Below are 25,245 nucleotides of genomic sequence, written 5' to 3' on the forward strand. Positions count from 1 at the left end.
CTTGGCTTGTCCTCTTGTGAGTGAATTCACGAGATACAGAGCTAAGCAGAGAATTCCAACACAAGAACCTCAGAGGACCAAAAGGCCAATAAGGAAGCGATCAGGATCCAAGATCCTGAGCCATCAGAGAAATCCAAATCAAACGTCCTCTCAGATATCATCTTACACTTACGCTGGAGAGGTTGTGCAGTAAGGTGAGCACTGCTCCACTGCTGGTGGGAGCACAAACTTGTACTGCCACTGTGGAAGTCTGGATAAGCATTTCTGGAGAAGGGGAAATGGATCTAACTCAAGGCATAGCAGTAGTGCTCTTGGGCATATGCCCACAGGATGTACAGACACACCATACAGCATCAGCATGTGTAAAAGCCAGACCCCGAAAACAACCTAATTGCCCCTCAAGGGAAGAATGGACTGGGAAAATGTGGTACATGTAAACAATGGAGTGACCCTCAGTGGGAAACTTTAAGTGCAATGGAAGGGGAATGGGCACTTTGGAGCCTGGTGTGACTCTTAGGATGCTTCCCAAACTGCCACTACCTAGCACAGTTGAATGGACTAAAGCGGCCGTTAGCTAACAGAAACAGCATGGGACCCACATACTGATTGTACAATTTTTATTCACAATATATATTGCCTTTGGTGAACAGTGATGCATACAACCACACTGATAGAGAGAGGGCTTCAATCCTCTGGGTCCCCTTTGGAGATCACTGAGAAGTCAACCATGTATATCGAGAGCTGAACTCATGAACTGCTCCTCTGCAGCACAGTCAATTGCTTGGGCAACCTACTAAAACCTCTGGTCTGATCGCTTGAATTTAAATGAGAAAAAAAAAAAGAAGAAGAAGAAGAAAAGAAAAGAAATGAAATGAAATGAAAAGAAAAGAAAAAGAAAAAGTGTCTTCTTGCTCATCCATGTCTCTTATGAGCAAATGTTCACATTTGCTTCCTCCTTTCCTCTAAATCCTAGATCACATGTTCTGTAAACTGTAGCCCACACAGGTGTATTCCAAGGACACTGATTGGGAAGGGGGTGGGGTCAGGAACTTAGCAAAACCCCAGTATGGAAATGTTGAAGACAAAGCAAAGCAGTACAGCAAGTGGGTAGAGTATGCAAGAATACGGTGCTCCCCCTTACACAACCTGCCTTTGAAATCATGTAGTGCGGTATTAAAGTCCTGAGCCCCCATGCTGTCTTTCCCAAGATTGTCAGTGAATGCTACAGATGTCCCGAGCTCTACCCGGGTGTCCTTGGTACCAACTCTGGCTGCTGCTTCTCCAATGCACCTGTAGGTCACTGCGGAGTGGATCCTAAGATTGCTTGAGGCGTTTGAGAGGGGGCTCCAGTGAGGAGCAGTGAGCTGAAGCCAGGGAGCTGTATGCTTCAGCCACTAAATGGGGAAATGAGCCCACCATTGTCTTCCAGCTTGAGGTCTCAGAGACCTCGGAAGCATGAGCTGTAATGAAATGCAGTGCCTGGGTTTTCAGCTGCCCTGCAGTGTGCTGGTCAGCCAGGATGAGAGTCTGGGCAGCATTCTCCACGCAGAGGTCCCTGCCCAAGGCATCCTCGCACATGACCTTCAACCGATCCAGGCCGTACTTGCCTGGAGCTGCCAGCACAGCTTCTGCCATGCCTTGGAGGGCTGGTGCCTTTCCGGTGTACATGAATCCCATCATTGCCTCGAAGACTTGGGGCTCCAGATCGTGGATCTCAACGCGGTTTGTTCTCCTCTCCTCCAAGTCATGTTGAAACATGGCTCTGAAAACCGCAGAGCGAGCTGCTAAGATGGCCTTGTGAGCCTGGAACTCCTGGCCAGCTACCACCAGGCAGCAGTCTGTGAAGAGGGATTTCTCCCACAGCTCTCCTAACTCATCTGCCAACGTGCACCTTGGCGTCTGGAACTCTGGCTTCGTGCCCTCATCAGGGATGTCGAAGGTGTCTTTGACCACAGTCACCCAGCACCAGAGGCTCAGCTCATTGTCTTCCAGGAGCCAAGGCTCCCTGGAAAGAAGGAAATCTCGACGGACGAACTTTTTGAATCCCCAGTGTTGATGTTGCTGGAACATATAGAATCTTAGGCTCGTCATACCTTGGGTTTGCTCTCCTTCGGAATTGATGATCCAAAAGTGGAATTTTGCCCATACTGGGCTCTTTGGGCAGCTGAGCAACGATAGGTAAACCGACAAGTAATCCTGGCTTTCTTCATCGACCCCGTTCGGGTGTAATTTCAGACACCACTGGTTTTTGTCACTGGCTCCCGAGGAGAAGGTTGGGCTTTTAATGGCTTCGCTGCTTTCCCGCAGGAAGAAACGGAAGTTGCTTATGGTCCAACTGTAGCAGAATTCCAGGAAGCTGATTTCTGTGTAGCCCCAGCTCTGGCACTCGGCTGCCATGTCCGCGGACTTATTTGCTTGTGGTCCTTTGAAGGTTAACCTAGATACGAAATGAAGAAGTACGACTTTTCGTCTTCAAGCTGTGGTGTGGGAAGTCACAAATACACATATCTACAACACACACACACACACACACACACACAAACAAAATAAATAAATAAAAGAGCTAGACACTGATATTGGGTTTTGAGCTTCGAGCGTAAAGCAGGGGAGACAAAGCCACCAAGCCACTATCCCTTGCCTACCTCAGTCTCTCTGAGCTCTCCCCAAGCATCAGAATGCTTCCTCTCCTCAGACCCTGGAGATAATCCTGAGACTGAGACTGAAAAAACAAGACACCGCTCCTATGTTTTCTACAACTCTAGTTCAGTGATGAAGCACAAGAGCTCTCCTACCCTTTTAGACATGTTCCACCTCGGGCGTAGCCCTGCTTGTACTTGAACAAAGAGAGAACCATCTATCTGCTTTGTCTCCCGAGTGTTCAGATGAAAGTGGTCTGCTTGGCTTCCATGCCTCACTAGTACAGCTGCTTTGCCATTTTCATCGCTCTAGGATTCCGTAAACTACCTGAATGGCTTCAATAAATGCTCCACTACTTATCGCCACAGATAGCTTTCAGATTTCTGTTTTCTGCTTCCCTCTCTGTTCCCACCACCTTGGGGCTGGAGACTCGGGGATGTCTGAAATTTTCTGCCCGGACCCCAAAGTTTGATTCAGAGAAGACACTTTAAGCTACTTGGGAGAGTCACATCTCTCCATTTTCTTGTCTATATTGAATCTTGGGTCATACTCGGCTGTTGAATGGCTACTAGCATTTCATAAATCAAATGTGTGGTACAGAGCTTCTCTAGGGCAGGAGGTTATATATAGAAGGGATCTCTGCCTGCATGAAGAAAAGGGATTCATTAAGAGGACCCCGGGCTGTAAGTCTAAAATGCAGTCCTTACTCAGTAAGGCTGGGGTAGACCTACCTTGTCTGCTGGTCTTCAGTATTTGCAGGAATTCAGAAAATTAGTAGCTAATGCCAGTGAGGGAAAAGACTTCCTTCAAGGCGCAGAACACTGGGCAAAGAGGAAGACCTTCCTCTGTGTAAGTCCCTTTATGGGCTCCTCCCAGAGGGCGTGGCCTCATTAAAGCCCAAGGAGAGGATTAGAGGATTATCGGTCTTCTGGCCTCAAGATGAGGGTTAGGGTGGGTCCGTCCCTGGGTCTCCAATGTTCCTGCTGCAAGTTTAGCTACCTAATTCACCTGCAGCAGAGTATTTCCCAGTGCAATGATCTCAATGTCAAGATGTTAGTTTATTGCACATGAAGTCAGGTGAGGAACCGGGAGTATCTTGTGCTTATTGTGTCAAGTGAAGAAACGAAGATCCGAAACTCTTCTCTATCCGTTCATGCTGACAGAGTAGATTCCCGTTTCTCAATTACTCGCCAAATACTGGGCATTTCACTTGTTTTCCTCTAAGTTATTGTTCTCATATTGTCTTTAAATTTTTTTTTTTACACCTACGTCATTTTACATCCCAATCCCAGTTGCCTCTCAATCCCGCAGGAATGCCCACATTCTCCCAACCCCAAGCCCAATTCACTCATCTGGATGGGGAATTCCCACATGGGGAATCAGCATAGTAATTGACATCACTTGAGACCAGATAAAGAATTTCCCTCCTATACCTAGGCTTAGGAAGGGATCTCTCCACAGGGAATTGGCTCTGTTTCCTGCCAGCTGTGGTGCCCAAAACTGCCCAAGACACCCAAATGTCATACATACTCCCGAGGCCAAGTTCAGTCTTCAGTTTTAGGAAGCTCTCCAGCCGGCAGCCCTTAGACAGTGACCTCCCACTCGAATCTTGCTTGGGTCTGCTGTTTCTTTGTGTATCCAGGCCAAGGCCTTTCTTTACCCGCCTTGCTCACTTTATCTCTCCTCCTCCTTCTGTAAGACTGGACTGCAGGAGATTGGCCTGTGCTTAGCTGTGCTTCTCTTCATCAGATCCCATCAGGTACTGGATGAAGTTTCGACATTGACAAAGAAGGGAGTCATCAAGCTGATTACAAGGCAAGGGCAGTTAAGACACCCTATCCCCTGAGGCTTAGGTTCTGAGCAGGGCTCTGCATTGTGGATTCATTGGAATTTCCCGAGAGCCTGGGCTCGGTTTCACCCCAAAACATCTCCCTCCTTCTATCGAGGTATCCCTTCTCTTGCTCAGTTCCTCTCTTGCCTTGCCCCAAGTTGAAATCCCCAGACCCTCCTGATCTATACTCTGCTCCCCCTTTCCCCTGTGCACTCCCCCTAACACCCTTGGGCCTATTTCACTCAGGAGATCTTGTCCATTTCCACATTCTGGGCAGGGAGTGTACAAGTAGGGCTGTCTTAAGGCCCTCCTACTTTCCTGGCTTCTCTGTGTTTGTGGAGTATAGGCTGCTTGGCCTTGGCTTGTCCTCTTGTGAGTGAATTCACGAGATACAGAGCTAAGCAGAGAATTCCAACACAAGAACCTCAGAGGACCAAAAGGCCAATAAGGAAGCGATCAGGATCCAAGATCCTGAGCCATCAGAGAAATCCAAATCAAACGTCCTCTCAGATATCATCTTACACTTACGCTGGAGAGGTTGTGCAGTAAGGTGAGCACTGCTCCACTGCTGGTGGGAGCACAAACTTGTACTGCCACTGTGGAAGTCTGGATAAGCATTTCTGGAGAAGGGGAAATGGATCTAACTCAAGGCATAGCAGTAGTGCTCTTGGGCATATGCCCACAGGATGTACAGACACACCATACAGCATCAGCATGTGTAAAAGCCAGACCCCGAAAACAACCTAATTGCCCCTCAAGGGAAGAATGGACTGGGAAAATGTGGTACATGTAAACAATGGAGTGACCCTCAGTGGGAAACTTTAAGTGCAATGGAAGGGGAATGGGCACTTTGGAGCCTGGTGTGACTCTTAGGATGCTTCCCAAACTGCCACTACCTAGCACAGTTGAATGGACTAAAGCGGCCGTTAGCTAACAGAAACAGCATGGGACCCACATACTGATTGTACAATTTTTATTCACAATATATATTGCCTTTGGTGAACAGTGATGCATACAACCACACTGATAGAGAGAGGGCTTCAATCCTCTGGGTCCCCTTTGGAGATCACTGAGAAGTCAACCATGTATATCGAGAGCTGAACTCATGAACTGCTCCTCTGCAGCACAGTCAATTGCTTGGGCAACCTACTAAAACCTCTGGTCTGATCGCTTGAATTTAAATGAGAAAAAAAAAAGAAGAAGAAGAAGAAAAGAAAAGAAATGAAATGAAATGAAAAGAAAAGAAAAAGAAAAAGTGTCTTCTTGCTCATCCATGTCTCTTATGAGCAAATGTTCACATTTGCTTCCTCCTTTCCTCTAAATCCTAGATCACATGTTCTGTAAACTGTAGCCCACACAGGTGTATTCCAAGGACACTGATTGGGAAGGGGGTGGGGTCAGGAACTTAGCAAAACCCCAGTATGGAAATGTTGAAGACAAAGCAAAGCAGTACAGCAAGTGGGTAGAGTATGCAAGAATACGGTGCTCCCCCTTACACAACCTGCCTTTGAAATCATGTAGTGCGGTATTAAAGTCCTGAGCCCCCATGCTGTCTTTCCCAAGATTGTCAGTGAATGCTACAGATGTCCCGAGCTCTACCCGGGTGTCCTTGGTACCAACTCTGGCTGCTGCTTCTCCAATGCACCTGTAGGTCACTGCGGAGTGGATCCTAAGATTGCTTGAGGCGTTTGAGAGGGGGCTCCAGTGAGGAGCAGTGAGCTGAAGCCAGGGAGCTGTATGCTTCAGCCACTAAATGGGGAAATGAGCCCACCATTGTCTTCCAGCTTGAGGTCTCAGAGACCTCGGAAGCATGAGCTGTAATGAAATGCAGTGCCTGGGTTTTCAGCTGCCCTGCAGTGTGCTGGTCAGCCAGGATGAGAGTCTGGGCAGCATTCTCCACGCAGAGGTCCCTGCCCAAGGCATCCTCGCACATGACCTTCAACCGATCCAGGCCGTACTTGCCTGGAGCTGCCAGCACAGCTTCTGCCATGCCTTGGAGGGCTGGTGCCTTTCCGGTGTACATGAATCCCATCATTGCCTCGAAGACTTGGGGCTCCAGATCGTGGATCTCAACGCGGTTTGTTCTCCTCTCCTCCAAGTCATGTTGAAACATGGCTCTGAAAACCGCAGAGCGAGCTGCTAAGATGGCCTTGTGAGCCTGGAACTCCTGGCCAGCTACCACCAGGCAGCAGTCTGTGAAGAGGGATTTCTCCCACAGCTCTCCTAACTCATCTGCCAACGTGCACCTTGGCGTCTGGAACTCTGGCTTCGTGCCCTCATCAGGGATGTCGAAGGTGTCTTTGACCACAGTCACCCAGCACCAGAGGCTCAGCTCATTGTCTTCCAGGAGCCAAGGCTCCCTGGAAAGAAGGAAATCTCGACGGACGAACTTTTTGAATCCCCAGTGTTGATGTTGCTGGAACATATAGAATCTTAGGCTCGTCATACCTTGGGTTTGCTCTCCTTCGGAATTGATGATCCAAAAGTGGAATTTTGCCCATACTGGGCTCTTTGGGCAGCTGAGCAACGATAGGTAAACCGACAAGTAATCCTGGCTTTCTTCATCGACCCCGTTCGGGTGTAATTTCAGACACCACTGGTTTTTGTCACTGGCTCCCGAGGAGAAGGTTGGGCTTTTAATGGCTTCGCTGCTTTCCCGCAGGAAGAAACGGAAGTTGCTTATGGTCCAACTGTAGCAGAATTCCAGGAAGCTGATTTCTGTGTAGCCCCAGCTCTGGCACTCGGCTGCCATGTCCGCGGACTTATTTGCTTGTGGTCCTTTGAAGGTTAACCTAGATACGAAATGAAGAAGTACGACTTTTCGTCTTCAAGCTGTGGTGTGGGAAGTCACAAATACACATATCTACAACACACACACACACACACACACACACAAACAAAATAAATAAATAAAAGAGCTAGACACTGATATTGGGTTTTGAGCTTCGAGCGTAAAGCAGGGGAGACAAAGCCACCAAGCCACTATCCCTTGCCTACCTCAGTCTCTCTGAGCTCTCCCCAAGCATCAGAATGCTTCCTCTCCTCAGACCCTGGAGATAATCCTGAGACTGAGACTGAAAAAACAAGACACCGCTCCTATGTTTTCTACAACTCTAGTTCAGTGATGAAGCACAAGAGCTCTCCTACCCTTTTAGACATGTTCCACCTCGGGCGTAGCCCTGCTTGTACTTGAACAAAGAGAGAACCATCTATCTGCTTTGTCTCCCGAGTGTTCAGATGAAAGTGGTCTGCTTGGCTTCCATGCCTCACTAGTACAGCTGCTTTGCCATTTTCATCGCTCTAGGATTCCGTAAACTACCTGAATGGCTTCAATAAATGCTCCACTACTTATCGCCACAGATAGCTTTCAGATTTCTGTTTTCTGCTTCCCTCTCTGTTCCCACCACCTTGGGGCTGGAGACTCGGGGATGTCTGAAATTTTCTGCCCGGACCCCAAAGTTTGATTCAGAGAAGACACTTTAAGCTACTTGGGAGAGTCACATCTCTCCATTTTCTTGTCTATATTGAATCTTGGGTCATACTCGGCTGTTGAATGGCTACTAGCATTTCATAAATCAAATGTGTGGTACAGAGCTTCTCTAGGGCAGGAGGTTATATATAGAAGGGATCTCTGCCTGCATGAAGAAAAGGGATTCATTAAGAGGACCCCGGGCTGTAAGTCTAAAATGCAGTCCTTACTCAGTAAGGCTGGGGTAGACCTACCTTGTCTGCTGGTCTTCAGTATTTGCAGGAATTCAGAAAATTAGTAGCTAATGCCAGTGAGGGAAAAGACTTCCTTCAAGGCGCAGAACACTGGGCAAAGAGGAAGACCTTCCTCTGTGTAAGTCCCTTTATGGGCTCCTCCCAGAGGGCGTGGCCTCATTAAAGCCCAAGGAGAGGATTAGAGGATTATCGGTCTTCTGGCCTCAAGATGAGGGTTAGGGTGGGTCCGTCCCTGGGTCTCCAATGTTCCTGCTGCAAGTTTAGCTACCTAATTCACCTGCAGCAGAGTATTTCCCAGTGCAATGATCTCAATGTCAAGATGTTAGTTTATTGCACATGAAGTCAGGTGAGGAACCGGGAGTATCTTGTGCTTATTGTGTCAAGTGAAGAAACGAAGATCCGAAACTCTTCTCTATCCGTTCATGCTGACAGAGTAGATTCCCGTTTCTCAATTACTCGCCAAATACTGGGCATTTCACTTGTTTTCCTCTAAGTTATTGTTCTCATATTGTCTTTAAATTTTTTTTTTTACACCTACGTCATTTTACATCCCAATCCCAGTTGCCTCTCAATCCCGCAGGAATGCCCACATTCTCCCAACCCCAAGCCCAATTCACTCATCTGGATGGGGAATTCCCACATGGGGAATCAGCATAGTAATTGACATCACTTGAGACCAGATAAAGAATTTCCCTCCTATACCTAGGCTTAGGAAGGGATCTCTCCACAGGGAATTGGCTCTGTTTCCTGCCAGCTGTGGTGCCCAAAACTGCCCAAGACACCCAAATGTCATACATACTCCCGAGGCCAAGTTCAGTCTTCAGTTTTAGGAAGCTCTCCAGCCGGCAGCCCTTAGACAGTGACCTCCCACTCGAATCTTGCTTGGGTCTGCTGTTTCTTTGTGTATCCAGGCCAAGGCCTTTCTTTACCCGCCTTGCTCACTTTATCTCTCCTCCTCCTTCTGTAAGACTGGACTGCAGGAGATTGGCCTGTGCTTAGCTGTGCTTCTCTTCATCAGATCCCATCAGGTACTGGATGAAGTTTCGACATTGACAAAGAAGGGAGTCATCAAGCTGATTACAAGGCAAGGGCAGTTAAGACACCCTATCCCCTGAGGCTTAGGTTCTGAGCAGGGCTCTGCATTGTGGATTCATTGGAATTTCCCGAGAGCCTGGGCTCGGTTTCACCCCAAAACATCTCCCTCCTTCTATCGAGGTATCCCTTCTCTTGCTCAGTTCCTCTCTTGCCTTGCCCCAAGTTGAAATCCCCAGACCCTCCTGATCTACACTCTGCTCCCCCTTTCCCCTGTGCACTCCCCCTAACACCCTTGGGCCTATTTCACTCAGGAGATCTTGTCCATTTCCACATTCTGGGCAGGGAGTGTACAAGTAGGGCTGTCTTAAGGCCCTCCTACTTTCCTGGCTTCTCTGTGTTTGTGGAGTATAGGCTGCTTGGCCTTGGCTTGTCTTCTTGTGAGTGAATTCACGAGATACAGAGCTAAGCAGAGAATTCCAACACAAGAACCTCAGAGGACCAAAAGGCCAATAAGGAAGCGATCAGGATCCAAGATCCTGAGCCATCAGAGAAATCCAAATCAAACGTCCTCTCAGATATCATCGTACACTTACGCTGGAGAGGTTGTGCAGTAAGGTGAGCACTGCTCCACTGCTGGTGGGAGCACAAACTTGTACTGCCACTGTGGAAGTCTGGATAAGCATTTCTGGAGAAGGGGAAATGGATCTAACTCAAGGCATAGCAGTAGTGCTCTTGGGCATATGCCCACAGGATGCACAGACACACCATACAGCATCAGCATGTGTAAAAGCCAGACCCCGAAAACAACCTAATTGCCCCTCAAGGGAAGAATGGACTGGGAAAATGTGGTACATGTAAACAATGGAGTGACCCTCAGTGGGAAACTTTAAGTGCAATGGAAGGGGAATGGGCACTTTGGAGCCTGGTGTGACTCTTAGGATGCTTCCCAAACTGCCACTACCTAGCACAGTTGAATGGACTAAAGCGGCCGTTAGCTAACAGAAACAGCATGGAAAACACATACTGATTGTACAATTTTTATTCACAATATATATAGCCTTTGGTGAACAGTGATGCATACAACCACACAGATAGAGAGAGGGCTTCAATCCTCTGGGTCCCCAGTTGGAGATCACTGAGAAGTCAACCATGTATATCGAGAGCTGAACTCATGAACTACTCCTCTGCAGCAGAGTCAATTGCTTGGGCAGCCTACTAAAACCTCTGGTCTGATCGCCTGAATTTAAACAAGAACAAAAGAGAGAGAGAGAGAGAAGAAGAAGAAGAAGAAGAAGAAGAAGAAGAAGAAGAAGAAGAAGAAGAAGAAGAAGAAGAAAAGAAAAGAAAAGAAAAGAAATGAAATGAAAAGAAAAGAAAAAGAAAATGAAAAAGTGTCTTCTTGCTCATCCATGTCTCTTATGAGCAAATGTTCACATTTGCTTCCTCCTTTCCTCTAAATCCTAGATCACATGTTCTGTAAACTGTAGCCCACACAGGTGTATTCCAAGGACACTGATTGGGAGGGGGGTGGGGTCAGGAACTTAGCAAAACCCCAGTATGGAAATGTTGAAGACAAAGCAAAGCAGTACAGCAAGTGGGTAGAGTATGCAAGAATACGGTGCTCCCCCCTTACACAACCTGCCTTTGAAATCATGTAGTGCGGTATTAAAGTCCTGAGCCCCCATGCTGTCTTTCCCAAGATTGTCAGTGAATGCTACAGATGTCCCGAGCTCTACCCGGGTGTCCTTGGTACCAACTCTGGCTGCTGCTTCTCCAATGCACCTGTAGGTCACTGCGGAGTGGATCCTAAGATTGCTTGAGGCGTTTGAGAGGGGGCTCCAGTGAGGAGCAGTGAGCTGAAGCCAGGGAGCTGTATGCTTCAGCCACTAAATGGGGAAATGAGCCCACCATTGTCTTCCAGCTTGAGGTCTCAGAGACCTCGGAAGCATGAGCTGTAATGAAATGCAGTGCCTGGGTTTTCAGCTGCCCTGCAGTGTGCTGGTCAGCCAGGATGAGAGTCTGGGCAGCATTCTCCACGCAGAGGTCCCTGCCCAAGGCATCCTCGCACATGACCTTCAACCGATCCAGGCCGTACTTGTCTGCAGCTGCCAGCACAGCTTCTGCCATGCCTTGGAGGGCTGGTGCCTTTCCGGTGTACATGAATCCCATCATTGCCTCGAAGACTTGGGGCTCCAGATCGTGGATCTCAACGCGGTTTGTTCTCCTCTCCTCCAAGTCATGTTGAAACATGGCTCTGAAAACCGCAGAGCGAGCTGCTAAGATGGCCTTGTGAGCCTGGAACTCCTGGCCAGCTACCACCAGGCAGCAGTCTGTGAAGAGGGATTTCTCCCACAGCTCTCCTAACTCATCTGCCAACGTGCACCTTGGCGTCTGGAACTCTGGCTTCGTGCCCTCATCAGGGATGTCGAAGGTGTCTTTGACCACAGTCACCCGGCACCGGAGGCTCAGCTCATTGTCTTCCAGGAGCCAAGGCTCCCTGGAAAGAAGGAAATCTCGACGGACGAACTTTTTGAATCCCCAGTGTTGATGTTGCTGGAACATATAGAATCTTAGGCTCGTCATACCTTGGGTTTGCTCTCCTTCGGAATTGATGATCCAAAAGTGGAATTTTGCCCATACTGGGCTCTTTGGGCAGCTGAGCAACGATAGGTAAACCGACAAGTAATCCTGGCTTTCTTCATCGACCCCGTTCGGGTGTAATTTCAGACACCACTGGTTTTTGTCACTGGCTCCCGAGGAGAAGGTTGGGCTTTTAATGGCTTCGCTGCTTTCCCGCAGGAAGAAACGGAAGTTGCTTATGGTCCAACTGTAGCAGAATTCCAGGAAGCTGATTTCTGTGTAGCCCCAGCTCTGGCACTCGGCTGCCATGTCCGCGGACTTATTTGCTTGTGGTCCTTTGAAGGTTAACCTAGATACGAAATGAAGAAGTACGACTTTTCGTCTTCAAGCTGTGGTGTGGGAAGTCACAAATACACATATCTACAACACACACACACACACACACACACACACACAAACAAAATAAATAAATAAAAGAGCTAGACACTGATATTGGGTTTTGAGCTTCGAGCGTAAAGCAGGGGAGACAAAGCCACCAAGCCACTATCCCTTGCCTACCTCAGTCTCTCTGAGCTCTCCCCAAGCATCAGAATGCTTCCTCTCCTCAGACCCTGGAGATAATCCTGAGACTGAGACTGAAAAAACAAGACACCGCTCCTATGTTTTCTACAACTCTAGTTCAGTGATGAAGCACAAGAGCTCTCCTACCCTTTTAGACATGTTCCACCTCGGGCGTAGCCCTGCTTGTACTTGAACAAAGAGAGAACCATCTATCTGCTTTGTCTCCCGAGTGTTCAGATGAAAGTGGTCTGCTTGGCTTCCATGCCTCACTAGTACAGCTGCTTTGCCATTTTCATCGCTCTAGGATTCTGTAAACTACCTGAATGGCTTCAATAAATGCTCCACTACTTATCGCCACAGATAGCTTTCAGATTTCTGTTTTCTGCTTCTCTCTCTGTTCCCACCACCTTGGGGCTGGAGACTCGGGGATGTCTGAAATTTTCTGCCCGGACCCCAAAGTTTGATTCAGAGAAGACACTTTAAGCTACTTGGGAGAGTCACATCTCTCCATTTTCTTGTCTATATTGAATCTTGGGTCATACTCGGCTGTTGAATGGCTACTAGCATTTCATAAATCAAATGTGTGGTACAGAGCTTCTCTAGGGCAGGAGGTTATATATAGAAGGGATCTCTGCCTGCATGAAGAAAAGGGATTCATTAAGAGGACCCCGGGCTGTAAGTCTAAAATGCAGTCCTTACTCAGTAAGGCTGGGGTAGACCTACCTTGTCTGCTGGTCTTCAGTATTTGCAGGAATTCAGAAAATTAGTAGCTAATGCCAGTGAGGGAAAAGACTTCCTTCAAGGCGCAGAACACTGGGCAAAGAGGAAGACCTTCCTCTGTGTAAGTCCCTTTATGGGCTCCTCCCAGAGGGCGTGGCCTCATTAAAGCCCAAGGAGAGGATTAGAGGATTATCGGTCTTCTGGCCTCAAGATGAGGGTTAGGGTGGGTCAGTCCCTGGGTCTCCAATGTTCCTGCTGCAAGTTTAGCTACCTAATTCACCTGCAGCAGAGTATTTCCCAGTGCAATGATCTCAATGTCAAGATGTTAGTTTATTGCACATGAAGTCAGGTGAGGAACCGGGAGTATCTTGTGCTTATTGTGTCAAGTGAAGAAACGAAGATCCGAAACTCTTCTCTATCCGTTCATGCTGACAGAGTAGATTCCCGTTTCTCAATTACTCGCCAAATACTGGGCATTTCACTTGTTTTCCTCTAAGTTATTGTTCTCATATTGTCTTTAAATTTTTTTTTTACACCTACGTCATTTTACATCCCAATCCCAGTTGCCTCTCAATCCCGCAGGAATGCCCACATTCTCCCAACCCCAAGCCCAATTCACTCATCTGGATGGGGAATTCCCACATGGGGAATCAGCATAGTAATTGACATCACTTGAGACCAGATAAAGAATTTCCCTCCTATACCTAGGCTTAGGAAGGGATCTCTCCACAGGGAATTGGCTCTGTTTCCTGCCAGCTGTGGTGCCCAAAACTGCCCAAGACACCCAAATGTCATACATACTCCCGAGGCCAAGTTCAGTCTTCAGTTTTAGGAAGCTCTCCAGCTGGCAGCCCTTAGACAGTGACCTCCCACTCGAATCTTGCTTGGGTCTGCTGTTTCTTTGTGTATCCAGGCCAAGGCCTTTCTTTACCCGCCTTGCTCACTTTATCTCTCCTCCTCCTTCTGTAAGACTGGACTGCAGGAGATTGGCCTGTGCTTAGCTGTGCTTCTCTTCATCAGATCCCATCAGGTACTGGATGAAGTTTCGACATTGACAAAGAAGGGAGTCATCAAGCTGATTACAAGGCAAGGGCAGTTAAGACACCCTATCCCCTGAGGCTTAGGTTCTGAGCAGGGCTCTGCATTGTGGATTCATTGGAATTTCCCGAGAGCCTGGGCTCGGTTTCACCCCAAAACATCTCCCTCCTTCTATCGAGGTATCCCTTCTCTTGCTCAGTTCCTCTCTTGCCTTGCCCCAAGTTGAAATCCCCAGACCCTCCTGATCTATACTCTGCTCCCCCTTTCCCCTGTGCACTCCCCTAACACCCTTGGGCCTATTTCACTCAGGAGATCTTGTCCATTTCCACATTCTGGGCAGGGGAGTGTACAAGTAGGGCTGTCTTAAGGCCCTCCTACTTTCCTGGCTTCTCTGTGTTTGTGGAGTATAGGCTGCTTGGCCTTGGCTTGTCCTCTTGTGAGTGAATTCACGAGATACAGAGCTAAGCAGAGAATTCCAACACAAGAACCTCAGAGGACCAAAAGGCCAATAAGGAAGCGATCAGGATCCAAGATCCTGAGCCATCAGAGAAATCCAAATCAAACGTCCTCTCAGATATCATCTTACACTTACGCTGGAGAGGTTGTGCAGTAAGGTGAGCACTGCTCCACTGCTGGTGGGAGCACAAACTTGTACTGCCACTGTGGAAGTCTGGATAAGCATTTCTGGAGAAGGGGAAATGGATCTAACTCAAGGCATAGCAGTAGTGCTCTTGGGCATATGCCCACAGGATGTACAGACACACCATACAGCATCAGCATGTGTAAAAGCCAGACCCCGAAAACAACCTAATTGCCCCTCAAGGGAAGAATGGACTGGGAAAATGTGGTACATGTAAACAATGGAGTGACCCTCAGTGGGAAACTTTAAGTGCAATGGAAGGGGAATGGGCACTTTGGAGCCTGGTGTGACTCTTAGGATGCTTCCCAAACTGCCACTACCTAGCACAGTTGAATGGACTAAAGCGGCCGTTAGCTAACAGAAACAGCATGGGACCCACATACTGATTGTACAATTTTTATTCACAATATATATTGCCTTTGGTGAACAGTGATGCATACAACCACACTGATAGAGAGAGGGCTTCAATCCTCTGGGTCCCCTTTGGAGATCACTGAGAAGTCAACCATGTATATCGAGAGCTGAACTCATGAACTGCTCCTCTGCAGCACAGTCAATTGCTTGGGCAACCTACTAAAACCTCTGGTCTGATCGCTTGAATTTAAATGAGAAAAAAAAAAAGAAGAAGAAGAAGAAAAGAAAAGAAATGAAATGAAAAGAAAAGAAAAAGAAAAAGAAAAAGTGTCTTCTTGCTCATCCATGTCTCTTATGAGCAAATGTTCACATTTGCTTCCTCCTTTCCTCTAAATCCTAGATCACATGTTCTGTAAACTGTAGCCCACACAGGTGTATTCCAAGGACACTGATTGGGAGGGGGGTGGGGTCAGGAACTTAGCAAAACCCCAGTATGGAAATGTTGAAGACAAAGCAAAGCAGTACAGCAAGTGGGTAGAGTATGCAAGAATACGGTGCTCCCCCTTACACAACCTGCCTTTGAAATCATGTAGTGCGGTATTAAAGTCCTGAGCCCCCATGCTGTCTTTCCCAAGATTGTCAGTGAATGCTACAGATGTCCCGAGCTCTACCCGGGTGTCCTTGGTACCAACTCTGGCTGCTGCTTCTCCAATGCACCTGTAGGTCACTGCGGAGTGGATCCTAAGATTGCTTGAGGCGTTTGAGAGGGGGCTCCAGTGAGGAGCAGTGAGCTGAAGCCAGGGAGCTGTATGCTTCAGCCACTAAATGGGGAAATGAGCCCACCATTGTCTTCCAGCTTGAGGTCTCAGAGACCTCGGAAGCATGAGCTGTAATGAAATGCAGTGCCTGGGTTTTCAGCTGCCCTGCAGTGTGCTGGTCAGCCAGGATGAGAGTCTGGGCAGCATTCTCCACGCAGAGGTCCCTGCCCAAGGCATCCTCGCACATGACCTTCAACCGATCCAGGCCGTACTTGTCTGCAGCTGCCAGCACAGCTTCTGCCATGCCTTGGAGGGCTGGTGCCTTTCCGGTGTACATGAATCCCATCATTGCCTCGAAGACTTGGGGCTCCAGATCGTGGATCTCAACGCGGTTTGTTCTCCTCTCCTCCAAGTCATGTTGAAACATGGCTCTGAAAACCGCAGAGCGAGCTGCTAAGATGGCCTTGTGAGCCTGGAACTCCTGGCCAGCTACCACCAGGCAGCAGTCTGTGAAGAGGGATTTCTCCCACAGCTCTCCTAACTCATCTGCCAACGTGCACCTTGGCGTCTGGAACTCTGGCTTCGTGCCCTCATCAGGGATGTCGAAGGTGTCTTTGACCACAGTCACCCGGCACCGGAGGCTCAGCTCATTGTCTTCCAGGAGCCAAGGCTCCCTGGAAAGAAGGAAATCTCGACGGACGAACTTTTTGAATCCCCAGTGTTGATGTTGCTGGAACATATAGAATCTTAGGCTCGTCATACCTTGGGTTTGCTCTCCTTCGGAATTGATGATCCAAAAGTGGAATTTTGCCCATACTGGGCTCTTTGGGCAGCTGAGCAACGATAGGTAAACCGACAAGTAATCCTGGCTTTCTTCATCGACCCCGTTCGGGTGTAATTTCAGACACCACTGGTTTTTGTCACTGGCTCCCGAGGAGAAGGTTGGGCTTTTAATGGCTTCGCTGCTTTCCCGCAGGAAGAAACGGAAGTTGCTTATGGTCCAACTGTAGCAGAATTCCAGGAAGCTGATTTCTGTGTAGCCCCAGCTCTGGCACTCGGCTGCCATGTCCGCGGACTTATTTGCTTGTGGTCCTTTGAAGGTTAACCTAGATACGAAATGAAGAAGTACGACTTTTCGTCTTCAAGCTGTGGTGTGGGAAGTCACAAATACACATATCTACAACACACACACACACACACACACACACACACACAAACAAAATAAATAAATAAAAGAGCTAGACACTGATATTGGGTTTTGAGCTTCGAGCGTAAAGCAGGGGAGACAAAGCCACCAAGCCACTATCCATTGCCTACCTCAGTCTCTCTGAGCTCTCCCCAAGCATCAGAATGCTTCCTCTCCTCAGACCCTGGAGATAATCCTGAGACTGAGACTGAAAAAACAAGACACCGCTCCTATGTTTTCTACAACTCTAGTTCAGTGATGAAGCACAAGAGCTCTCCTACCCTTTTAGACACGTTCCATCTCGGGCGTAGCCCTGCTTGTACTTGAACAAAGAGAGAACCATCTATCTGCTTTGTCTCCCGAGTGTTCAGATGAAAGTGGTCTGCTTGGCTTCCATGCCTCACTAGTACAGCTGCTTTGCCATTTTCATCGCTCTAGGATTCCGTAAACTACCTGCATGGCTTCAATAAATCCTCCACTATTTATCGCCACAGATAGCTTTCAGATTTCTGTTTTCTGCTTCCCTCTCTGTTCCCACCACCTTGGGGCTGGAGACTCGGGGATGTCTGAAATTTTCTGCCCGGACCCCAAAGTTTGATTCAGAGAAGACACTTTAAGCTACTTGGGAGAGTCACATCTCTCCATTTTCTTGTCTATATTGAATCTTGGGTCATACTCGGCTGTTGAATGGCTACTAGCATTTCATAAATCAAATGTGTGGTACAGAGCTTCTCTAGGGCAGGAGGTTATATATAGAAGGGATCTCTGCCTGCATGAAGAAAAGGGATTCATTAAGAGGACCCCGGGCTGTAAGTCTAAAATGCAGTCCTTACTCAGTAAGGCTGGGGTAGACCTACCTTGTCTGCTGGTCTTCAGTATTTGCAGGAATTCAGAAAATTAGTAGCTAATGCCAGTGAGGGAAAAGACTTCCTTCAAGGCACAGAACACTGGGCAAAGAGGAAGACCTTCCTCTGTGTAAGTCCCTTTATGGGCTCCTCCCAGAGGGCGTGGCCTCATTAAAGCCCAAGGAGAGGATTAGAGGATTATCGGTCTTCTGGCCTCAAGATGAGGGTTAGGGTGGGTCCGTCCCTGGGTCTCCAATGTTCCTGCTGCAAGTTTAGCTACCTAATTCACCTGCAGCAGAGTATTTCCCAGTGCAATGATCTCAATGTCAAGATGTTAGTTTATTGCACATGAAGTCAGGTGAGGAACCGGGAGTATCTTGTGCTTATTGTGTCAAGTGAAGAAACGAAGATCCGAAACTCTTCTCTATCCGTTCATGCTGACAGAGTAGATTCCCGTTTCTCAATTACTCGCCAAATACTGGGCATTTCACTTGTTTTCCTCTAAGTTATTGTTCTCATATTGTCTTTAAATTTTTTTTTTACACCTACGTCATTTTACATCCCAATCCCAGTTGCCTCTCAATCCCGCAGGAATGCCCACATTCTCCCAACCCCAAGCCCAATTCACTCATCTGGATGGGGAATTCCCACATGGGGAATCAGCATAGTAATTGACATTACTTGAGACCAGATAAAGAATTTCCCTCCTATACCTAGGCTTAGGAAGGGATCTCTCCACAGGGAATTGGCTCTGTTTCCTGCCAGCTGTGGTGCCCAAAACTGCCCAAGACACCCAAATGTCATACATACTCCCGAGGCCAAGTTCAGTCTTCAGTTTTAGGAAGCTCTCCAGCTGGCAGCCCTTAGACAGTGACCTCCCACTCGAATCTTGCTTGGGTCTGCTGTTTCTTTGTGTATCCAGGCCAAGGCCTTTCTTTACCCGCCTTGCTCACTTTATCTCTCCTCCTCCTTCTGTAAGACTGGACTGCAGGAGATTGGCCTGTGCTTAGCTGTGCTTCTCTTCATCAGATCCCATCAGGTACTGGATGAAGTTTCGACATTGACAAAGAAGGGAGTCATCAAGCTGATTACAAGGCAAGGGCAGTTAAGACACCCTATCTCCTGAGGCTTAGGTTCTGAGCAGGGCTCTGCATTGTGGATTCATTGGAATTTCCCGAGAGCCTGGGCTCGGTTTCACCCCAAAACATCTCCCTCCTTCTATCGAGGTATCCCTTCTCTTGCTCAGTTCCTCTCTTGCCTTGCCCCAAGTTGAAATCCCCAGACCCTCCTGATCTATACTCTGCTCCCCCTTTCCCCTGTGCACTCCCCTAACACCCTTGGGCCTATTTCACTCAGGAGATCTTGTCCATTTCCACATTCTGGGCAGGGAGTGTACAAGTAGGGCTGTCTTAAGGCCCTCCTACTTTCCTGGCTTCTCTGTGTTTGTGGAGTATAGGCTGCTTGGCCTTGGCTTGTCCTCTTGTGAGTGAATTCACGAGATACAGAGCTAAGCAGAGAATTCCAACACAAGAACCTCAGAGGACCAAAAGGCCAATAAGGAAGCGATCAGGATCCAAGATCCTGAGCCATCAGAGAAATCCAAATCAAACGTCCTCTCAGATATCATCTTACACTTACGCTGGAGAGGTTGTGCAGTAAGGTGAGCACTGCTCCACTGCTGGTGGGAGCACAAACTTGTACTGCCACTGTGGAAGTCTGGATAAGCATTTCTGGAGAAGGGGAAATGGATCTAACTCAAGGCATAGCAGTAGTGCTCTTGGGCATATGCCCACAGGATGTACAGACACACCATACAGCATCAGCATGTGTAAAAGCCAGACCCCGAAAACAACCTAATTGCCCCTCAAGGGAAGAATGGACTGGGAAAATGTGGTACATGTAAACAATGGAGTGACCCTCAGTGGGAAACTTTAAGTGCAATGGAAGGGGAATGGGCACTTTGGAGCCTGGTGTGACTCTTAGGATGCTTCCCAAACTGCCACTACCTAGCACAGTTGAATGGACTAAAGCGGCCGTTAGCTAACAGAAACAGCATGGGACCCACATACTGATTGTACAATTTTTATTCACAATATATATTGCCTTTGGTGAACAGTGATGCATACAACCACACTGATAGAGAGAGGGCTTCAATCCTCTGGGTCCCCTTTGGAGATCACTGAGAAGTCAACCATGTATATCGAGAGCTGAACTCATGAACTGCTCCTCTGCAGCACAGTCAATTGCTTGGGCAACCTACTAAAACCTCTGGTCTGATCGCTTGAATTTAAATGGAGAAAAAAAAAAAGAAGAAGAAGAAAAGAAAAGAAATGAAATGAAATGAAAAGAAAAGAAAAAGAAAAAAGTGTCTTCTTGCTCATCCATGTCTCTTATGAGCAAATGTTCACATTTGCTTCCTCCTTTCCTCTAAATCCTAGATCACATGTTCTGTAAACTGTAGCCCACACAGGTGTATTCCAAGGACACTGATTGGGAAGGGGGTGGGGTCAGGAACTTAGCAAAACCCCAGTATGGAAATGTTGAAGACAAAGCAAAGCAGTACAGCAAGTGGGTAGAGTATGCAAGAATACGGTGCTCCCCCCTTACACAACCTGCCTTTGAAATCATGTAGTGCGGTATTAAAGTCCTGAGCCCCCATGCTGTCTTTCCCAAGATTGTCAGTGAATGCTACAGATGTCCCGAGCTCTACCCGGGTGTCCTTGGTACCAACTCTGGCTGCTGCTTCTCCAATGCACCTGTAGGTCACTGCGGAGTGGATCCTAAGATTGCTTGAGGCGTTTGAGAGGGGGCTCCAGTGAGGAGCAGTGAGCTGAAGCCAGGGAGCTGTATGCTTCAGCCACTAAATGGGGAAATGAGCCCACCATTGTCTTCCAGCTTGAGGTCTCAGAGACCTCGGAAGCATGAGCTGTAATGAAATGCAGTGCCTGGGTTTTCAGCTGCCCTGCAGTGTGCTGGTCAGCCAGGATGAGAGTCTGGGCAGCATTCTCCACGCAGAGGTCCCTGCCCAAGGCATCCTCGCACATGACCTTCAACCGATCCAGGCCGTACTTGCCTGGAGCTGCCAGCACAGCTTCTGCCATGCCTTGGAGGGCTGGTGCCTTTCCGGTGTACATGAATCCCATCATTGCCTCGAAGACTTGGGGCTCCAGATCGTGGATCTCAACGCGGTTTGTTCTCCTCTCCTCCAAGTCATGTTGAAACATGGCTCTGAAAACCGCAGAGCGAGCTGCTAAGATGGCCTTGTGAGCCTGGAACTCCTGGCCAGCTACCACCAGGCAGCAGTCTGTGAAGAGGGATTTCTCCCACAGCTCTCCTAACTCATCTGCCAACGTGCACCTTGGCGTCTGGAACTCTGGCTTCGTGCCCTCATCAGGGATGTCGAAGGTGTCTTTGACCACAGTCACCCGGCACCAGAGGCTCAGCTCATTGTCTTCCAGGAGCCAAGGCTCCCTGGAAAGAAGGAAATCTCGACGGACGAACTTTTTGAATCCCCAGTGTTGATGTTGCTGGAACATATAGAATCTTAGGCTCGTCATACCTTGGGTTTGCTCTCCTTCGGAATTGATGATCCAAAAGTGGAATTTTGCCCATACTGGGCTCTTTGGGCAGCTGAGCAACGATAGGTAAACCGACAAGTAATCCTGGCTTTCTTCATCGACCCCGTTCGGGTGTAATTTCAGACACCACTGGTTTTTGTCACTGGCTCCCGAGGAGAAGGTTGGGCTTTTAATGGCTTCGCTGCTTTCCCGCAGGAAGAAACGGAAGTTGCTTATGGTCCAACTGTAGCAGAATTCCAGGAAGCTGATTTCTGTGTAGCCCCAGCTCTGGCACTCGGCTGCCATGTCCGCGGACTTATTTGCTTGTGGTCCTTTGAAGGTTAACCTAGATACGAAATGAAGAAGTACGACTTTTCGTCTTCAAGCTGTGGTGTGGGAAGTCACAAATACACATATCTACAACACACACACACACACACACACACACACACACACACACAAACAAAATAAATAAATAAAAGAGCTAGACACTGATATTGGGTTTTGAGCTTCGAGCGTAAAGCAGGGGAGACAAAGCCACCAAGCCACTATCCCTTGCCTACCTCAGTCTCTCTGAGCTCTCCCCAAGCATCAGAATGCTTCCTCTCCTCAGACCCTGGAGATAATCCTGAGACTGAGACTGAAAAAACAAGACACCGCTCCTATGTTTTCTACAACTCTAGTTCAGTGATGAAGCACAAGAGCTCTCCTACCCTTTTAGACACGTTCCATCTCGGGCGTAGCCCTGCTTGTACTTGAACAAAGAGAGAACCATCTATCTGCTTTGTCTCCCGAGTGTTCAGATGAATGTGGTCTGCTTGGCTTCCATGCCTCACTAGTACAGCTGCTTTGCCATTTTCATCGCTCTAGGAATCCGTAAACTACCAGCATGGCTTCAATAAATCCTCCACCACTTATCGCCACAGATAGCTTTCAGATTTCTGTTTTCTGCTTCCCTCTCTGTTCCCACCACCTTGGGGCTGGAGAGTCGGGGATGTCTGAAATTTTCTGCCCGGACCCCAAAGTTTGATTCAGAGAAGACACTTTAAGCTACTTGGGAGAGTCACATCTCTCCATTTTCTTGTCTATATTGAATCTTGGGTCATACTCAGCTGTTGAATGGCTCCTAGCATTTCATAAATCAAATGTGTTGTACAGAGCTTCTCTAGGGCAGGAGGTTATATATAGAAGGGATCTCTGCCTGCATGAAGAAAAGGGATTCATTAAGAGGACCCCGGGCTGTAAGTCTAAAATGCAGTCCTTACTCAGTAAGGCTGGGGTGGACCTACCTTGTCTGCTGGTCTTCAGTATTTGCAGGAATTCAGAAAATCAGAAAATTGGTAGCTAATGCCAGTGAGGGAAAAGACTTCCTTCAAGGCGCAGAACAGTGGGCAAAGAGGAAGACCTTCCTCTGTGTAAGTCCCTTTATGGGCTCCTCCCAGAGGGCATGGCCTCATTAAAGCCCAAGGAGAGGATTAGAGGATTATCGGTCTTCTGGCCTCAAGATGAGGGTTAGGGTGGGTCTGTCCCTGGGTCTCCAATGTTCCTGCTGCAAGATTAGCTACCTAATTCACCTGCAGCAGAGTATTTCCCAGTGCAATGATCTCAATGTCAAGATGTTAGTTTATTGCACATGAAGTCAGGTGAGGAACCGGGAGTATCTATTGTGTCAAGTGAAGAAACGAAGATCCGAAACTCTTCTCGATCCGTTCATGCTGACAGAGTAGATTCCCGTTTCTCAATTACTCGCCAAATACTGGGCATTTCACTTGTTTTCCTCTAAGTTATTGTTCTCATATTGTCTTTAAATTTTTTTTTTACACCTATGTCATTTTACATCCCAATCCCAGTTGCCTCTCAATCCCGCAGGAATGCCCACATTCTCCCAACCCCAAGCCCAATTCACTCATCTGGATGGGGAATTCCCACATGGGGAATCAGCATAGTAATTGACATCACTTGAGACCAGATAAAGAGTTTCCCTCCTATACCTAGGCTTAGGAAGGGATCTCTCCACAGGGAATTGGCTCTGTTTCCTGCCAGCTGTGGTGCCCAAAACTGCCCAAGACACCCAAATGTCATACATACTCCCGAGGCCAAGTTCAGTCTTCAGTTTTAGGAAGCTCTCCAGCTGGCAGCCCTTAGGCAGTGACCTCCCACTCGAATCTTGCTTGGGTCTGCTGTTTCTTTGTGTATCCAGGCCAAGGCCTTTCTTTACCCGCCTTGCTCACTTTATCTCTCCTCCTCCTTCTGTAAGACTGGACTGCAGGAGATTGGCCTGTGCTTAGCTGTGCTTCTCTTCATCAGATCCCATCAGGTACTGGATGAAGTTTCGACATTGACAAAGAAGGGAGTCATCAAGCTGATTACAAGGCAAGGGCAGTTAAGACACCCTATCCCCTGAGGCTTAGGTTCTGAGCAGGGCTCTGCATTGTGGATTCATTGGAATTTCCCGAGAGCCTGGGCTCGGTTTCACCCCAAAACATCTCCCTCCTTCTATCGAGGTATCCCTTCTCTTGCTCAGTTCCTCTCTTGCCTTGCCCCAAGTTGAAATCCCCAGACCCTCCTGATCTACACTCTGCTCCCCCTTTCCCCTGTGCACTCCCCCTAACACCCTTGGGCCTATTTCACTCAGGAGATCTTGTCCATTTCCACATTCTGGGCAGGGAGTGTACAAGTAGGGCTGTCTTAAGGCCCTCCTACTTTCCTGGCTTCTCTGTGTTTGTGGAGTATAGGCTGCTTGGCCTTGGCTTGTCCTCTTGTGAGTGAATTCACGAGATACAGAGCTAAGCAGAGAATTCCAACACAAGAACCTCAGAGGACCAAAAGGCCAATAAGGAAGCGATCAGGATCCAAGATCCTGAGCCATCAGAGAAATCCAAATCAAACGTCCTCTCAGATATCATCGTACACTTACGCTGGAGAGGTTGTGCAGTAAGGTGAGCACTGCTCCACTGCTGGTGGGAGCACAAACTTGTACTGCCACTGTGGAAGTCTGGATAAGCATTTCTGGAGAAGGGGAAATGGATCTAACTCAAGGCATAGCAGTAGTGCTCTTGGGCATATGCCCACAGGATGCACAGACACACCATACAGCATCAGCATGTGTAAAAGCCAGACCCCGAAAACAACCTAATTGCCCCTCAAGGGAAGAATGGACTGGGAAAATGTGGTACATGTAAACAATGGAGTGACCCTCAGTGGGAAACTTTAAGTGCAATGGAAGGGGAATGGGCACTTTGGAGCCTGGTGTGACTCTTAGGATGCTTCCCAAACTGCCACTACCTAGCACAGTTGAATGGACTAAAGCGGCCGTTAGCTAACAGAAACAGCATGGAAAACACATACTGATTGTACAATTTTTATTCACAATATATATAGCCTTTGGTGAACAGTGATGCATACAACCACACTGATAGAGAGAGGGCTTCAATCCTCTGGGTCCCCAGTTGGAGATCACTGAGAAGTCAACCATGTATATCGAGAGCTGAACTCATGAACTACTCCTCTGCAGCAGAGTCAATTGCTTGGGCAGCCTACTAAAACCTCTGGTCTGATCGCCTGAATTTAAACAAGAACAAAAGAGAGAGAGAGAGAAGAAGAAGAAGAAGAAGAAGAAGAAGAAGAAGAAGAAGAAGAAGAAGAAAAGAAAAGAAAAGAAAAGAAATGAAATGAAATGAAAAGAAAAGAAAAAGAAAAAGAAAAAGTGTCTTCTTGCTCATCCATGTCTCTTATGAGCAAATGTTCACATTTGCTTCCTCCTTTCCTCTAAATCCTAGA

General features: G+C 47.9%; 5 protein-coding genes across 5 annotated transcripts; all 5 read right to left on the minus strand.

Annotated features, from left to right (window-relative positions):
• Positions 1–1,314: 1,314 nt before the first annotated feature.
• On the minus strand, positions 1,315–2,397 carry LOC127213739 (speckle-type POZ protein-like). Its single transcript, XM_051174204.1, has one exon. It carries the CDS (start codon positions 2,395–2,397, stop codon positions 1,315–1,317), a length of 1,083 nt encoding a protein of 360 aa, XP_051030161.1.
• A 3,740-nt stretch (positions 2,398–6,137) lies between these two features.
• LOC127213741 (speckle-type POZ protein-like) lies at positions 6,138–7,220 on the minus strand. The gene has a single exon (XM_051174205.1). The coding sequence runs from the start codon at positions 7,218–7,220 to the stop codon at positions 6,138–6,140; it is 1,083 nt and encodes a 360-aa protein (XP_051030162.1).
• Positions 7,221–11,032: 3,812 nt separating this feature from the next.
• Positions 11,033–12,115, minus strand: LOC127213742 (speckle-type POZ protein-like). Its single transcript, XM_051174206.1, has one exon. The coding sequence runs from the start codon at positions 12,113–12,115 to the stop codon at positions 11,033–11,035; it is 1,083 nt and encodes a 360-aa protein (XP_051030163.1).
• Positions 12,116–15,860: 3,745 nt separating this feature from the next.
• Positions 15,861–16,943, minus strand: LOC127213743 (speckle-type POZ protein-like). Its single transcript, XM_051174207.1, has one exon. It carries the CDS (start codon positions 16,941–16,943, stop codon positions 15,861–15,863), a length of 1,083 nt encoding a protein of 360 aa, XP_051030164.1.
• A 3,745-nt stretch (positions 16,944–20,688) lies between these two features.
• Positions 20,689–21,771, minus strand: LOC127213744 (speckle-type POZ protein-like). The gene has a single exon (XM_051174208.1). It carries the CDS (start codon positions 21,769–21,771, stop codon positions 20,689–20,691), a length of 1,083 nt encoding a protein of 360 aa, XP_051030165.1.
• Positions 21,772–25,245: the final 3,474 nt, after the last annotated feature.

This window comes from Phodopus roborovskii, unplaced genomic scaffold (assembly GCF_943737965.1).
Source record: "Phodopus roborovskii unplaced genomic scaffold, PHOROB, whole genome shotgun sequence".
NCBI lineage: Eukaryota > Metazoa > Chordata > Mammalia > Rodentia > Cricetidae > Phodopus > Phodopus roborovskii.